At 34.9% G+C, this 18,632-nt stretch overlaps 3 protein-coding genes across 3 annotated transcripts in view; 1 reads left to right on the forward strand and 2 right to left on the reverse strand.

The window, feature by feature from the left end:
- Positions 1-18,632, reverse strand: part of LOC307146410 (integrator complex subunit 11) — a 229,447-nt gene that overhangs the window by 18,090 nt on the left and 192,725 nt on the right. The gene's annotated exons all lie outside the window — the stretch shown is intronic.
- Positions 627-9,763, reverse strand: ddx19a (DEAD-box helicase 19a). The gene is made up of 12 exons (XM_079848416.1): positions 9,582-9,763; positions 9,031-9,085; positions 8,243-8,275; positions 7,853-7,988; positions 7,213-7,305; positions 6,593-6,695; positions 4,104-4,218; positions 3,840-4,017; positions 2,652-2,889; positions 2,406-2,568; positions 1,891-2,082; positions 627-1,221 (listed from the first exon to the last, which is right to left on the reverse strand). Exons 1-12 carry the CDS (start codon positions 9,636-9,638, stop codon positions 1,160-1,162), a joined length of 1,425 nt encoding a protein of 474 aa, XP_079704542.1. The 5' UTR covers positions 9,639-9,763; the 3' UTR covers positions 627-1,159.
- vwa5b1 (von Willebrand factor A domain containing 5B1) overlaps positions 11,505-18,632 on the forward strand; it is a 38,356-nt gene continuing 31,228 nt past the window's right edge. The window contains exons 1-2 of the mRNA XM_079850369.1: positions 11,505-11,830; positions 16,756-16,966. Of these exons, the coding sequence (XP_079706495.1) occupies positions 16,828-16,966 (139 nt within the window). The 5' untranslated portion in view covers positions 11,505-11,830; positions 16,756-16,827. The remainder of the gene's footprint in view (positions 11,831-16,755; positions 16,967-18,632) is intronic.

Consider the following 18,632-nt stretch of genomic DNA (forward strand, 5'->3'; position numbering starts at 1 on the left):
CACAATAAATGCAAGGAGTTGGAAAGACCCAAAAAAAGCAACAACAAACAAATTAATAAAGTATGAATTCACGCTAAGATTATGACACGTGTTGCATTTAACGCTTGCAAAGAAGTGAAAATGATTGATGACACCACACAGAAATGAGCCATCTGGTAGTTTTATTAATATAAGAATATAGAGGAAACAACTATAAAACCCCAAATGCAGCAGAAGTACAAAAAAACCTGAAATGCTAAATGCAATCGCAAAAGGGTTTCAGTCAAACAAAGTGCATTACTTTGAGCAGCGAAAATGTAAACAAACTAAAATAATTTTGCTTTTCGCAAACAAGAGTAGAGGCAGCCATTCCTAACAGTATAGCTACAACACAACAATCACTCTTCAGTAGCTCTATGTTCTCTGTAAAAGTGCTGCATTTCCTGCAACGCAACAGAACATGCTAGCAAATGTTCAAACAATTCAGTGCAACTTAAAACTCAAACTAATATTTGGTCTTTCTGAACAGAACAAAACAAACTCTTTCTTCTTCCAAAAGGTTTTTGCAGTTCAAGTACAATGGCATCATTATCACAATAATACTCTATTGTGTTTTTACACAATATTTTCTCATTACAAAATGTCTATTTATTCTGAAGTGCTCTTGAGGAATGTTAGTGTTTCGAGTTGGTCTTAAGGGACTGTGTCATTTGTGCGCTTTATAATTTGTGTGCGAATTTGTAGGATGAAATCCCAATGGTTAATTATATTTACCTGAGATTCTCTTCCTTACTGACTTTTCTCTTCTCAGATACTGTGATAGAATAAATACTGAAGTCTGTTATGATTCTATTCACATGTAAGACCATAAAGTAGTGCAACACTGCAAGATATGCTTCATTAGTCAAGTAGATAACAGAAAAAATGCCTGCGTTCAACTGTCTTCAGACTAGATTAAATGTAGGAATTAGTATTGCAATTCACTTCTAAATCAAAACACACTCTGTCAAATGCAAACTGACTCAAAAGGTCCTGTAAGTAAAAACTGTAAAACTATTTGGCATTAAGCTTGAGTCGAAGCGCATTCTTTTGATTATGCACTGATAATTGATGTAAACATCACAAGGTAACAGCAGAACTGATTTTTATGAATCTAATGTGGATTTCGCTCTTCATCACTTCAGTTGGCGATTTTTTCAATTTCGTCGATATCATCCGTGTCCAGCCTCATAATTTTCTTATCTGTTGGGAAAACCAAACAAATAAATAAAACAATCCAATATTAATTTTATAATTATTCATTATTTTGTAATTGATATACATTAATTAATTATTCAATAAAAATGTGCTTTTTATATATATATATATATATATATATATATATATATATATATATATACGCACACACACACACACACACACACTATATTATAATTAATAATACAATTTATGTATATAACTCACAGTTATTATAGTTCACTAAAACTAAAACAGAAACCATAACATTCAGATTTTTGCTTGAAATAAAATAAATAAAATATACAAAAAAGGCAACATTTCTAATTTTCATTTAGTTTAAAACAGTTTAAAATAAAAATGAATAAAAACTAAATCAAACTAAACCAAAACTAAATCATAGTTTTTAAACCAAAAACTATTAAAAATGACAAAAACACAACAAAATTAAAAAAACTAAAATTAAAATTAAAATGGAAAAAATAAAAACGGATTCAAAATATTAATAAACACTATAATAGTATTTCAATGATACTACAATAACACTGATATAAATTATATATAAAAAAAATGAATAATTATCAAATTAATTACAATTTATAATTACTCATTATTAAATAAAATAATTGTTGGGTGAACTGTTCTTTTAGGAGATAAACTAATGGACAGACTTACTAAAATGCCTCTCGTATGTCTTGAGAATCTCCATGCTGCGCTGACTGTCCACCATGTTGACAGCGAGTCCTCTCTTGCCAAAGCGTCCAGTCCTACCGATCCGGTGGAGGTACGTTTCGTTGTCTGGATTGCCATCTTTGTCCAGTGGAAGGTCAAAGTTGATCACCACTGACACTTGTTCAACATCAATACCTGTGGATGGACCGCTTGATTATTTGAAGATGGCAGAATTTACACATTGACCCTGTTTACACCTGGTTACTTAGTTTACACTATTTTGTTGCTTTAGATTGAAAGAGCTGAAAAAATAAATAAAAACCCTATACATTTACCCGCCCGTAGACCCTTCTCTCGAAGAAATCAGGACAGAAGTGGTTGAAAGTGGTCAAAAGAGGCAGATTAAAATACCAGGTGTAAATGTGGCCATGGAGTAATTATATTACAAATAATTAAAATAGCATATTCTATCAAGGATGTAAAAATCTGATTATTTGTATATGAGGTAGTGTACTTGCCTCTTGCACAGACATTAGTAGTGATGAGAACTTTCTCCTTGCCGTCTCTGAAACGTTCAATAACTGCTGCTCTCTGCTCAACCACCATTTCCCCGCTGAGGAGCGCCACCTGGTGGCCCTCTTTAGACAGCTGGGCGGAAAGCCAGCTGGCCATTTTTCGAGTCTGAGAAAAGACGATAACATAAGATGATTGAGTGAAAGAAACAACAAAACACAGAAATATCAACCAGAGGCAAACAGGCTCACGTGACAGAAGATCATAGCTTGTGCGATAGTGATGGCTCCATAGATGTTACAGAGCGCGCTGAACTTGTCCTCCTTGCAATTGCAGAGCACATAATACTGCTTGATAGTGTCCAGCGTCTCCTCTTCACGTTTTAGCTTGATGATGTTGGGATCCGGCACGACCCGCTCGGCAAACTTCCACACAGAGTCCTCAAAGGTGGCAGAGAAGAGTAACATCTGACAGCCTTTGGCCAGCATTCTGTACGAGACAGGAAATAAAAACCGTTTATACTCAATCTAATGCTAAACCATGTTGCCACTTCTTTGCATTTTAAGTTATTTTTAAAAGTCTTAAACCAAAAAGCCAGAGACGCTTAAGGATAAATGTGTTGTTATTTTTGTGGAAAATACGCAAAAGGATAAGTGGGAAATAAGAATGTCAAGAAATGTTATCTTTGTGTTCATATTAAAAAAAAAGAACAACAAAAGCTCAGATTTAATGACTAATTTAAGTTGTGTAAGGAGGAACATATTTTCCTAGCACCTCGAAAACAAGTGTTTTCCATGGAATCAATTAAAAATGTTAAAATGATTTATTTAAGACTATTAAAAAAAGCATTTATTTTACAAATATAATTTTTAATATCGTGATGTTTTCTTGGGGTTTGACCTAACAACTTTAAATGTCAAAAAAGGTCAAATGATGGGACATTTTACATAATTTTGATACTTGACACAGTCATTAGAGTCATGAGGGTAGACCACGTGTGAACTTGCAGTTATAATATCAGTAATAATATCAATTCCTGTTTTGTCATTTGTACGTTACATGACAACAAAATTGCATCCTTTCATGTTGGATATGAACCACTCAAATACTAAGTTTTTTTTTAAAGAAAAATGCCTCTCTGCCTAATTAAGTAATAATAAAAGTAAAAAAAAAAAAAGTATTTTTAAACTTTAAGCAAAGTTCTTTCAAGATTTTCAGCATTGTAACAAAGAAAACACACCTTTTCAAACAAATATAAAATCTGAAAATCATGCACATATTTAAAAAGGTGTAATCAAATCATTATATGAAATGCATTTTTTTACTTTTTTAATAATAATAAATTAATTATTAGATCCAGACACACACAAAATAAAAGTCTGTCTGTATGCATTTGCCTGGTTTGAAAGCCAATTCTCCAAACACCAGGGAAAGTTCACCTCTGAATGCGGATGCTCTGGTCTTGGTGTCCCTGTGTGGCGATCATGACATCAGCCTCATCCAGAACAAACACTTTGATCTTTTTCGGGTCGATGAGCTTCAGCTTGACGCACCAGTCCAGAACTGTCCCAGGTGTGCCGATGACGATCTGCTCCTTGATCTTAACGCCACGCTCCACTGACAGTGGGCACAGAGGCCATCATGCATTAAGATCTGGTTTTCATGTTTACGCAATATTCGGAGGCTTAATTTAAGCCACTTACTTTTATGTCCTCGAACAGCATAAGCCAGTGTAACTTCAGGATAAAACTTGCCCATTTGCGTGATGACTTTACCCGTCTGCAGAGCGAGCTCATACGTAGGAGAAATGCACAAACACTGGACAAAGTATTATCAACATTTACTTATGACTTTTATGAGTTCATGCAAGAAGACATTTTGCAGATTTGGTTTTCTTTTGTTCCTTTTTTGAAAAACAAAAACAAAACTTTGCCTTTCATTTATTACTCATTATTATAGACAAGTGAACAGTCAGTAAACAAATAAGAATACACTAATTACAAGGCTAGATAAATACAATACAACAGTTACAAATAAAGTAAGGTCTAACAGTAGTTTTCAGGTACAGAAACGTAATAAAATGTAAAATAACTATATAGAGTTCACTGTATAAATTACATATAGATTAATCTTTGTTAAAGCTGTGTTTTGTTGTTTGGTGAACATTGATGACAGGGTGCGTCTCAATCAGATCCCTTGCTTCCTAGGTCATGAATTAGTATTTCATCATGTAGTGAGTTGACTCACATGATTAATGTTTCGCGATGCTCGATAGTTTTCACAGTGCATTGTGGGACTTTTTTAGGGAGTGAAGTGAACGTTTCAGTGCACTGGTTGGATTTTGCGATTGAGACAGCCCTTAAAATGGCCGACTCCCTGATCAGTGACCTGACTACTGAACTAGGGAGCTGATTCGAGACGCAGACACCCATAGACAGCAGCAGGTATTTATAGGCTGCTGTCACTTTAAGACCTAATGCAAGGATCCAATATAATGATACACATCCGATATCTTTCTCAACTGTTTACGACATTCACTTAAAGGAGAACTCCATTTTTTTGTAAATTTGGAGTGCTGTCAGTACAGAGAACAACGACAAAAATCGGTGTTGCCTACACCGTGTTATCCTCTTTTTAAAATTTGCACCCTGTTGACTTCAATGGGGCAAGTTTTAAACCTGCTTTTAGCCTCTTAACATCCTTGATGTGTCATTACAAGTGCACCAGCCATGTGAGTGATTCCTTCAGAGTCAACACGCGGTGAATCTGACTGCAGTAGATGTGAAAGATATGAATAAAAATGATGTTATTTCAACCAGCGCACATACCTGTATTTACATCCTGTTTTCGGTCAAAGTCCACAGTAATCGATTGTCGAGTTCACGCGCGTGATCATAGGTAACTAACTAACTGTGCGAACTCGACAATCGATTACTGTGGACCGAAAACAGGAAATAAATACAGGTATGTGCGCTGGCTGAATTATTATCATTTTTATTCATATCTTTCACATCTACTGCAGTCAGATTCACCCGAGTTCACTCTGAAGGAATCACTCACATTGGCTGTGCACTTGTAATGACACATCAAGGATGTTAAGAGGCTAAAAGCAGGTTTAAAACTTGCCCCATTGAAGTCAACAGGGTGCAAATTTTAAAAAGAGGATAACACGGTGTAGGCAACACAGATTTTTGTCGTTGTTCTCTGTACTGACAGCACTCCAAATTTACAAAAATATGAGCTCAATGTTAAAATTGACCGGAGTTCTCCTTTAAGACATAACCGAGATGAGACTTGCCAAGACGGGTATTTTGACATAATGTTGTGTGTCTGTGTCCGTTCAAGTGCAAGGACACATGAAAGAGGAATCAATTCAGTGTTGCGCTCAATCCGATACTGTATTTTTATTATATTTGTGAATTGGCAAGACAAAACGCAGGCAAATGATAAACTTTCACTCTAGGATAGTTAAAATTTGCAATTAATCCTCAATCACAAGCGTGCCGAACCGTAGGGCCAGGTCTGTATGGATCACAGATTAACTATGATCCATTCCACCCCGAGTTTAGAAAGACAAGAGGCCAGGCCTGGCGCCAGGACACATGAATTGGGGGGTATTTATATTTATCAGGGGCTGGTGATCGGAATTTAATTGCGTTCTGGTGGAGATGAAGCATTATCTAATAAAATGTGCACTAATTCGCATTAAAGTCCAGAACAGAAATCTGAACATTGGATCATAGGTTCAAAAATCTTGTTTCATTTTGTTGACATATTTGAGTTTAAAGATGGGATTTTGAATAACTATTTGTATCACTCCATAAATCAGAAAATACTATCAACCGCTAGGAAAACAAATTCACCATTTTTTTTTTATTCCTATGTATAAATCAGGCAATTTATACATAGGAATAAAACTGGAAAGTTTGGTGTATGAGAAAACGGCCTTTAAAAATATTTATCGTAATTGAAATCTACAGATGCAGACTAAATGTAATAAAATAAACACTTCAATGTGCATTTTGGATGTTTTTCTTTCCAGTAGTCGAAAATAAGGCAAGTTATGTAAACAAAATGGCCTAAAATCTCAAAATTGATCAAAGCCTGAAGAAACAATGGTTTTGCCTGTAGTATCTTGCCTTAGGTCAGAATGAAAGGGAACATTACAGTGAATCTCAGTTTTCAAGCTCACCTGAGGCCATTTTAAGCCTGGGTCCACATGACTGAGCATGGCCAGCACGAAGGCGGCTGTTTTACCAGTGCCAGACTGAGACTGAGCGATCAGATTCTGAGGTCTGCGAATGAAGGAAACAGTCCGTTCTTATGAGTGTTATATGAATCTTACTTCACACTTATACTCTCAGAGATTTCACATAACAAACTTTATAATGGTCCAATATTGTGCATCAAATATCCAATCTGTGTCAAATACTGTACGTTTATCCAGAACGCCCCACTAATCTCAGTGAAATAAACCACATGTGTCTCTCTGCACACGCTCTTTCTGCTCTCTAATGACATACCACACTTTTAGTTAAACAAAAAGAAATGAACTCCAGTTGTGTGAGTATTATACACACACTCACCTGCCAGAAGTGATTTTGTTTAATACTGAGAGTTTGGAGACAAAGTGGCTAAAATGCAATTCACTTTTCACATCAAACCCTCAATTTGACGTCTGTATTCAACTAAAATCCAGGCCAGATCATGTTTGTAAATGAGAAGTGGTTCTCAAACAGTTTACCTGGATAAATAAAGGTTAAATAAAAAAAATAAAAAAAATTTGAATGGATAAAATATATGTGGACTTACGGTTCGGCGAGCATCATGGGAAGAGCATTCTCTTGGATCTTAGAAGGTCTGTTGAAGCCCATTTCATAAACGCCTTTGAGCAACTGAGGTTTCCTGAGTAATAAAAATTTAAACTAATAAAATTGAAACATGCGAGCCACCCATGAAAGTCAAAGCTTCCAAATATAGTGCATTGTCTTATTTCATAATTTTTTATATTCAACAGTCATTGTTCTGAATGCTAGCAATACAAACTCCCATTCAAAAGTTTGTGGTTTGGCTCTAATATTCAACACAGCTGCATTTATTTGATCAAAAATACAGTAAAAACAGTGTACAAAATATTATTACAATTTAAAATAACAGTTACATGATCTTTCAGAAATCATTCTAATATGCTGATTTGCTGCTCAAGAAACATTTCTTATTATTATCAATGTTGAAAACAGTTGTGCTGCTGAATATTTTGTGAAAAAGTTAGTTTTTTAGGATTCTTTGATGAATAGAAAGTTAAAAAGAACAGCATTTATTTGAAATAGATTGTTTGTAACAATGTAAAAAGTCTTTCACTTTTTGATATACTTTCTGAATAAATAAATAAAGACCTTCACAGTTCTTTTCCCTCAGATGTCATTACTTTAACACCATATGAAGTACTCACAGTCTCAGCTCCTCAAAGGTCTTGACTGAATACAGAGGTGAGTTTGGGTCTCTCTGAAGAACCTCCACTTGGTTTGTGTTGTTGACCACATTGCTTCTGATTAATTTATTCAGGAGAGACTGTGTGGCTTTGTCCTCTGAAATAGTATATTTGCAAAGAAGCAGGCTTACAATTATGTTTTTATTTGGATTTGTTTTATATACTGTCAATCAATAAAGCTTAAGTGTCATTTGAATAAATACCGTAAGATGCAACCACACACCTTTAAGACTACTTAAATAGCTCAACAGTTTTAAAGTCAGAATTATTTACAATAGCACTACATGTGTATTAAGCAAATTAATTGGATCAATTTAGATTTTATGTTGACTGTAACGTTTAAAAATGAACCTTTTTCCTCTTCTTCGGGTTTGTCAACATCATCTACATGAGGGGAAAATAAATGACACATAAGAAAATGCAAAGAAATCTTTTAAAGCAATTATTGCTAACAGTTGTCTTTTGTAACAACACAGCAACACATCTCTATACATCTTTAATAGTTCACACACAAAAATCATGTTCTCACTTTCCAAACCTGTATGTCTTTGTTGCTTAGAGGAACAAAAAAGGACATTTTGAGAGAAAGACTGGTAGTTTCTTCTACCAAGTACCAGATCATTTTAATTCAATGGAAAAAAATTTGTTCAATCAAAATAGTGCACCAAGGTTATTAGTGAACATAGCATCATTTTGGTCAGGTCCTCATAAAAAGCTGCTATACAGTATTGTGCTGGAGAAGACTTGAAATATAGCCCACAAGTCAAATGTGTATATATATATATATATATATATATATGCACTACTCAGCTATTTATTTATTACTGAAGATGTATATTTTTTCAATTGCAATGTTGTCTATATTTGCACTTCTGATAGATGCTAAAATTAATTTCGTTGCTGAATACTTGTACTGTGCAATGACAATAAAATGCTATCTATCTATCTATTTTTTGACACTTTATAGTGCTTTTGCATACTTTTTGAAGCTTTAAAGCTCCAGTTCCCATTCAGTGACAAAAAAAAACTGTTTTTTTGTGTGTGTTTTGCAGAAGTCATACAGGTTTGGAACTACATAAATATAAATTTCTGGGTGAACTATTATTTTAATGTAATATAATAATGTTAAACGTTACTACCATCAGTCCCATGTAAAGCTGCATCTCCCGTTTCCAAAATCCGCTTGTTCTTAATCTGTTCAAACGACAGAATTTACATTTATAGAAAATATAAATGCCATGCACATTCACTAAAGAACATTCACAAATGAAGCATTTGTCAATAGAAATGTATTAAATTGACCAATTATTTAAATCAAGAAAACGTTAGAAATATTTGAAGCTTGTTTAAGTGTTAGCTAGCCATAAAAGACACATCACGTTAATTTAAATTACACAAACACTCACTAGCTTTCAAACAGCACAGGCACAAATCACATAGATGATGACAGTTATGTACACTAACTTCATAGTTAAGTGGATAAAAGTCAAAATGTAGTCAATAAAACTGTTCTATATTTAAAATATCACACATATATATCTCAAACCCACGGTCGAAACCGTGTTTGGACATTCAGAAATGCCGTCTAGGTAGGAAGCTCACGTGGATTTGGGACGCAGCCCATCCCTGACTTACCGCCCGCTAGTGCGCTAATCCGTTACAACACAATTAAAATCACATTTTCACTCACAGACTTGGGTGTAGACTCTTGTTCGTCCACAGCTAGAGCCCACGAATCGGTTGACATGGCTTCTGTCGCAGATATATGAACTATTAAACGGTCTTGATAAGTCTTTAAATGTGCTGTCCACTTCACTGACTCAGCTTCACGAGAACGCGCAAACCAAACTGACAGTCGGCGCGCGCACTGAACGCTGTCCGGCCGGAAGTCAGCACATGTTACCCAGTTCCAGTTTACTATTCACTGCAAACAATTTCATGTGTAAGTAAGTATCTGTTTTGTAGTCTAAACCAGTCTTAAATATTAAACTAGGTTAGTCTATTTTTCTAAAAACCAATTTGTGCAGACAATTATCACGACATTTTCCACTGACTTCACTGTCTTCACTCAGAGGCCTATGGTAGACCAATACCATTTTTTTTATTATGTATTTTTTATGCGTTAGGTTTGGTCCTCCAAAGTGTACACACAATAAATAAATCAATATTAAACATTGAAACACACACACATATCCACTATTTTATGTTATTTAACATCTAGTTAAAAAAACAAATTGTGATTTTTGTGTGAGCGTGTGTGTGAATTCTGTCTGCCAAATTACAATTCCAGTACATTCATATGGAAATTATTATGGAAATTGATTTTCTAAAAAAGCATTAAAACTTGCCAAATCTCCCCTGAATATAATCACTGTTTTACTTTAAAATTTTAACACTGTGCATCCTGTTAACTGTGGCATTTTGGAAGAAATAGTAGATCTACACCATATAGGGACAGAATACATATACACAGTGTGTTTTGGCTACACATTTCTTGACTAATACCTTTGCTACCATCATATAGGAAGCCATAGTTGATGTAACCATGGTAATAAGGAGCAATGCAGGTTTTCGTCAGTGGTTACTATGGTCTTATGAGAAGTTAAATTATGGCTACTGTGTAAGTGATTTCCATTAAAATATTTAAAATCTTCTTCTGACCTAATTAAAACCCAGTACAGATACTGTCAAATCTATCAAAATCCCCATACTTTGTACTATTAAGGAGTACTTCACATTTTTTAATTTAGCAGATGCTTTTTTTCTCTCCAAAGAAATATTAACAGGTAGAAATCTTGTATATTGTCAGTTCTCATAAACCTAAGAAAAGTCATGAAGCTTCAACCTGATACCTCAGTTTTAGAAATGATTAATTTATTAATTAACTTAATTGTGCTTTGTCTCAAATACATTTTTGCATCACAGCCAATATGGTTTTGTTTATTTGTGCTTGCTTATTCATGAGGAAATTCATCATAATTGAGAATCGAATGCATGTGTTCAAAGAATCTTTATTATTTAAAAAGACCAACATGTAGCTGATGTTTATGACTTACATCCATAGACTTTAGCCGTTGGGTTTGACATATTTTCTTCTTTATTGCAGATGAAATGATCTACAACAGCTGCAGCCCTCCGCCTGTCCCAGCAGATGAGATAAGAGACATTCAGAGAGCGAGCAAGAGAGAGAAAGAGAGACAGTAAATAGCACTTGTTAATTGAATTGAGAAACAGAAGCTGAGATTCAAGCCAAGGCAGCGCACATCACTAAACACACACACTTTCTCCAAACAACCTGTTGTCTTTTAAGAAGCCCAGGAGGCTCCATATTGATTGTCATGGTTACATCCTCTGCAAAAGCAGATTAATCACACATGCCACGGTCATATTAAAATCAAGGTAGTGAGCTTAGTAGTCACTGGAGGGAAAACATGAATGATGGAAGGACAGACAAAGACAGAGAGGGAAACATGCATGATCTCTCGCCCTCCCCTCGTTTCCCCCATGCATGGTGTTCATTTCAGCCTGTGGTACCCCGGCCATCAAATGGGATACATGAATGGGCTCTCGTCACTGATTACGGAGAGACAGAGAGGTGGATGAGTGGGTGGTACAGATGCTGAGGGGAGAATTGAGCATTGGCGGGGGGTGTGCTGGGGTTCCTGTTAATCTGTTGCACAGGACAGCTTCCAGCGCCTGTGTTTCTGCCACAGCTCCTCTGAGCTTCATAACCACATGTTGCTGTGCTGATCGACTGCGTTAACGTTCCTCCAGCTGCTTCTATATCTGTCGGTCTCTCCCACCTCCCTCCCTTCTTCGTTCTGCTCAGTTGTTGTGTTCATCTCCAAGAGGCAGAGAGCTTTCCGGAGTTGCAGCCGATTATTTTGGACATCACCAATGCAGGATTCGAGAGAGAATTGTGACCGCTGCAGATGTGAGGTAAGAGTCCTGCTTTGCAAAAAGTGCATGTGAAACTGAACTCTGAAATCTTATGGTGAAGTAGGAGGCATTTTGTTTTAGGTTTAAGGTGAATTTGGGAAGTGTTTGAAAAACCTCTAAAAGAGATTTCACGACCTTGCAAAGTGATGCATCTGTAGTCAGCTGATGGAGATGCAGGATCAACAGGTGGTTGTTTCTGTGCCGCGTCTCCCGCCGTGTGTGTGGTGGCAGCCGTGGAGTGTGTGTAGTGGGGGATTAGGCTCTTTTTCGTTGGGAGTGATTCACACTCCATTGAGGATGGATGGGAGGCGGGGGTTGGTCATTGTCTGTCACTTTGGGTTCTCCTCATTTGGGTCCCCTTGAATAGAATATGGAAGAAGACCAGAAAGAAATCTTTTTTTTCATGCATTTTCAAACAAAATCAATCTCGTCATTGAGGGTGAAATTGATTTTGACCTTTACCTGGTCTTTTCGGTCTGCTAGGGTTATTAAAAAAGCTTAAATGATTATTTTGTGGTTTTAATATCAACGTTTCACTCTTAAAAATAAAGGTTTCCAAATCATTTTTTTTCCCACAGCGATTAGTTCGCTTAAAAGAACCATTTGTTTTCTTAGTGTGAAGAACATTTTAATAATCGAATCTTTGTTTTCAACAATAAGGAACATTGTGCAGTGGAAAGTTTCCAAAGATTCTCCATGAAACCATAGAATAACCTTTATTTTAAATGCATGATTTATATCATGTTTTAAGATGATATTGACACCTTTGCTTTGTGCAGAAATGCCCGCTCCTCTCAGGACACATGATGGCAGTGTTTGACCGGTTTGCTGTGTGTGATGGCAGTCAGGGGCGAGGGGAAAATCTATTGTACTCGTCTGTCCGCTCTCATCTTGTCACGAGGCACTGTGCCAAAACCTAATCCATTAGAGAGGGGGTGGCGTTCCTCTGTCTCTGAGTTATGGCCATGTAGACACCTCGATGAAAGCGTCTGTTTCTTTTCTGTAATATCGGGAAGCTGTTTAATCTCAGACATTTATGTCCTCTGAGAATAATTGCTCATAAATCTGGAAACTGGCCGAAAAACAAGTCAAATTTCCAAAACACTGACCCTCTGTGGACGTTAGATGAAAATTAGAGGATTGACATAAAGTTAAATCATACTGCAGTTTGCTTTAAAAAATACTGTGGGATATTGTTGTTTGCTCAGACCTCAGGAGACTTAACGAAGTAGAGAGTTTGGGAAACCTGTTTGGAAACCATCATCATTTTCTTATAATTCTGTTTGATGACTTGTGCTTTGAATACAAGCTTTATCAACATCTGTGATAAAGCTTATATTCAAAAGCATAATTCATCAAACAGAATTATAAGAAAATGATGATGGTTTCAAATAAACAGAGACACAAATGTTGATATTCAGTAGGACTATAACATTATTGCATTAATAGTTGTCCTAGCAGTAGTCGAAATTGGCTTTTCAATGCCTGATGCAATTGCTGTCACAAATGGCTGGACCAAATCACAACAGTTGATTTGAATTAAAACAAAATCAAAATAACACTCAGAACTCTTGAAAAAAGCAAACAGAACAACCACTATATACTGACGAAATACAGATTAAGGACACTTAAAACTCAGGGAAATATATACAAAGGATAATCAAAGGGAGGAAACAAGAAACAGGTGTGGCAACTTAATCAAACAATGAGTAACCATGGCAACAAATACAAACAAAGGAAACAGAACATGGAAACAATGAAAAGCCAACTCAAAGTCCATCTCAAACACAACAAACATGATCTACCATGACAATTGCAAGGTGTCTGACAAATAATATAATGTTTATATATTATAATGAATTCAAAAGAGATGTCAAATTAATGTTAAATATATTAATGTTAAAAATACTGATATGAACACAATTTATACAATATACCCTACCGTTCAAAAGTTTGGGGTCAGGTAGAATTATTTTTGAAAGAAAGAAATTAATACTTATTAACTCTGAATCAACATGCTCCAATGCAAAATTTTCTATATTTATTGTATTCATTATGTTCACAACTTGTAATAATTACTTCAATGAGCTCATTGTTTCTGCCTTATTAAATTCACACATTGTTAGATAACTGCGTGATATGTATATGTACATTTCTGAAATACATTACTTGCACACAGTCACTCTAAATTGTAATGTAGACATGCATTACCTGTATTCTGAAAAGCGCTATACAAATAAAAGTAAATTGAATTGAATTACGGAAGGATGCATTAAATTGACCAAAAGTGACAGTAAAGACAATTATAATGTTGCATAAGATTTCTATTTCAAATAAATGCTTTTGAACTTTATTCATCAAAGAATCCTGTAATCAAAAAAAAAAAAATGAAACAGTACAACTGTTTTCAACTTTCATAATAGCCAGAAATGCAAATTATCCTATTAGAATGATTTCTGAAGGATCATGTGACACTGAAGACTGGAGTAATGATGCTGAAAATTCATTTTTTAAAAATACATTTAAAAAAAAAAATCAAATATAAAAGTTATTTTAAATTGTAACTCTTTTTACTGCAGCCTTGGTAAGAGACTTATTTAAAAAATAAAAAATAATAATTTTTACATTATAGTATAATATCATAATCTTAAAATGGCCAAATATTGTCTATTACTCGACAGTATTACTCGGTTGTGGAAAGATTTAAGAAAATGTTTAAGCTCATATTGAATCTCTGATTTTTGTAAACCCGAGCACAATGTGAGGCATTTTGAAGTCTTTTCTCAAACTCTATATTGGTCTTCAGACAAATCTGAGAAGCATGTTCAACAAAAGTATTTTATTCTCATTGCTGTGTAGAAGAAATAATTGAGATATTTATGTACTGTCTGTATATAATATAAGCAATCTCATTTCTGAAATTGTTATTGCTTGGAGAAACTTAATGGAGATTTCACTTTTAGTCAACATCTCAGATCAAATGTCTAGGAGAAAAAAAAAAACAGACACAAATAAGACAATTGCTGATAATCGCAATAAATGATTGCGGATAACAGCTCAGATCATTTGGTCTTGGAAGAGGGTTCATATTGAGACCTTTGATTGCAGACTTTGTATTTTTGCAAATCTGAGCACAGTTTGAGACATTATTCAGAGAGATCTGTTCTGAGAATATTGATGTCCTTTTCCAAGGAGAAAAATCTGTGACACATTTGCTTTCAATTTCAGTTCCATTACTGTGGTCTTGGAAATATTTAAAAGAATATAACCAACTAAATCAGACTTCTATCGAATACAATACTTCCCTGAAGTAAGGTGACGGCGTCCCGTCAAGAAGCTACTATCATTACCTCAATCTTTGTTGTTCTGTTGTTGTCTTTTGAGCGTAGAATCTATAGTACTTCTATTACTACCTCTCACACTTTGATGTTTTTTTATTGTCTTTTGAGCGTAGAATCTATTTCTCAGCTGATACCTGACACGACTCCCAAGTTGCTCTTTGTAGAAAATTAGTTTTATTCATGGCCGGGAGATCACTGGCCAAAAAAACCAAGTGAGTCGCCTGAATAGAAAGATAGATGTACATATAAATCATATAGCTGAGAAAAAATCAATGTCACTCAAGTCTTCTTCACTGTGATTTGTTCTGGTGATTGGTTTGTAATGATCTAAGCTACAGTAATCATATGACTGTTAGTTCGACTGTTAGTGTTAAGCACTTTTTGGTATGGCCTTTGACCTGAGCATCCTTAGTCTGTATTTCTCTGGACATTTAATGTTGAAAATACCCATTACATCAAACATTTCTATCACACTGTCTAGGAGAATCAATTGAAAAGTTAAAGAGATCATTAAAGAGTTTTACATCATGTTAATCGCTTTTTCTGGCACAATCATTAAGAGAACTGAGACACAGACGCTGATCTGTATCGTATAACTCTTCTGGTTTTGTATTCCCATAGTCTGAAGTTCTCTGCGCTGACCTCAGGTAAAAACTGACGAGTCTGTAACAGTGCCAGTGGCTTTTTGATGTGCCAGAGGCTTCTGTTCCCTTTGATGGTGCTGATCCAGACCTGAGCTTTGTGTGCCACAAATCCACCCGTGGGATGGGGGGGTGGGGTGGACCTGTCTGAGGACTTCATTTAGACACCAGAGAGGCATCCAGAGCGATACGGATAATAATGTTGTCCTCTCATCTTCATCAGTGCTGTAGGACAATGATGAGTTATGATGTGTGACGTCTGTGAATATGAATGACTTGTTTTTTACAATGGCCTCAGAAATACTGGACACTTAAGCCACACATAAATTGTATAAATGCCACTGCATTAGATATGAAATATCCAACCTATCTAGATTTTTATTTCTCGTCATCTGTATTTATTAGAAGGGGCAGATTTGCACAAACACACTTTCAAACAAAACTCCAGAGTTAGTATGTATGATAAAACAGAAGTTGTTCCGTTCAAAATGTATTTTTAGTCATTTTCTGGTGATCAAATGTTAGTCGAACATGTTCTGTAAGTATTTTTTCATTTTTTTTTCAGGTCATATATTTTGAATTAAGTTTATTATTCTTATTTTCATTTTTGTACTTAAACCTCACAAAACTGTATTAGATTCGTGGTTAAAACAAAGCACAATGCAGTAAAAAAAAAAAAAAAAAAAAAATATATATATATATATATAGATATATATATATATTATTCAGGTCCCAGTAAATTTAACTTGTTTTAAGGATTAAAACAAGATATTTTATCTGGACGTTCATACAATGTCCAAAAGCATAAATAAATATACACAGGCCCTAAGGAAGGAAGGAGGGAGGGAGGGAGGGAGGGATTGGTTGGTTGGTTGGTTGGTTGGTTCATTTATTCATTCATTCTGCAAGACATATTGTAAAATATGGTTTCAATCTTATCTAGCCTTTCTAGGGAAACATCACCTATCGCCTCCTTCTCTGCATGTGAGAAGCTGTACTGGACAGAACCACCATCATGCCAGGCCTGATCAACAAGAGCAAACGGAGCGCTCTGCCTCTCAGCGTCTCTGACATCACTTCCTGTGTCAGGGGTTACACCCTGGCAATGACGGCCTCCTTGACCTATGAAAACATTGAAGATCACCCTGTCGATGGTGAGTATGCTGTCTAATGGATGCATTACTTCTTCTGATATTTCTGAAATGATGTCCATCATTAGTGGCTCTTCCTGAGGCATTAGTTTTACACTCAAAAAATAAATTAGGCCTAAATTTAAGATTTATGTATTGGCATTTAAAATTTAGGCTACTGTACGTAATGTGATGCATGTTTGTCAGACATAAATAAATTAAACGGGTACGATTTATCTATAGTACTAATAAACTGAATGTGTTTAATAACACATCATGGTACAATAACAATAACCAAGTTTATATATTTATCATCAATAAATCCAATCTGTTTCTATCTCATAAATTTTTATCTAATTGAATATTGCTTGGTCCACAGCAAGCCATATTTGGCAAGGCAAGGCAAGTTTAGATTTGATCCATGTTTGTATTTTTAACTGAATAAATGTAATGTTTTCATGATGAACAGATTTATGCTGATTTGAATAAATGCATTTTGAAAATAGGATCATTAAAATCAAATAGATGCAAATAGTTAATAGCCATGAGTGCAGAAACATGTTTCTGACAAAAATGCATTACATTAAGTTTGACTTGTTAAAACTGTGTAATCCAAATGGATGGGAATTTTATTTGCAGTTCAATTACATAAATCTTAAATTTAGGCCTAACTATTTTTTGAGTGTATATTGCTCATACTTAAGCGATTTGACCCTAAACTTTAGTTTTAAATTTGCCATGTAACTCTTCATAACATATTCCAGTTGATCCAACTTCGAGAACTAGATCAATCTCATAAGATGCATAATCAGGCTCTGTGCAAACACTCCAAAACATTATGTGTTGGCTCAACAAAACAAATTAACGCAACAGTTGCATCCTTTTTTTTGTTATGACAACTTGAGGAGAAATTACGTTTAACCAGCAAGCTACATTGAGAAGATTTAGAAGAGCTTAACAATTTTTTGCATAAATCTTTAGTCGCTCCAACTACTTGAGTTGTAGCCCTGGAACCAATTCATCTTATCTATTTCAGTTCAAATCCACAGCTATTGCACATTCTTAATGTAACTTATTTGGCATTTAATGAACAAGTAAGATATTACTTGTCACTGGCGTTAGCTCAGTCATTGCTTATAGAGTCTGTGTAGTGTTTACAATCATGTCGTCTATTCTTCAGCACAGTGGTAACCACAAAAACTTCAACATTACAGAAACTCCTTTAAATGTCAAACATACTATCATTAAACATTAACAGGTCTTTTCTTTCACTAAAAAAACCTAATAAAATAATAACAAGTAATTTCAACATTTATTTTCCTAATCCAGTCCTATGCAAAGGATGCTGGGAACTACAAATCCACTGCCTAATCAAGACGAATTCATTGTTACTACAACTTTGTTTGAAAAATCAACTAATGCAGAAATTTTAGTTTACATTACACACAATATTAAGTTGATTCAGTGATCAAAATTATTGTGTCAATAGAACTCAAAATAATGTTTGCAACTTAAGAGGTTTCATTAAAACAATAAATTAGAATTTTTGCGACCATGCATTTATTTAAAGGTATACGATGGGTCACCCAAAAATGAAACTTTTTGTCATCATTTACTGGAAGTTGTTCCAAATCTGTATATATTTCTTGAAGAATGTTTGTAACCAAACAGTTGATGACGGGACACCATT

Source organism: Squalius cephalus (assembly GCF_949319135.1).
Source record: "Squalius cephalus genome assembly, chromosome: 18".
In the NCBI taxonomy this organism is placed as follows: Eukaryota; Metazoa; Chordata; class Actinopteri; order Cypriniformes; family Leuciscidae; genus Squalius; species Squalius cephalus.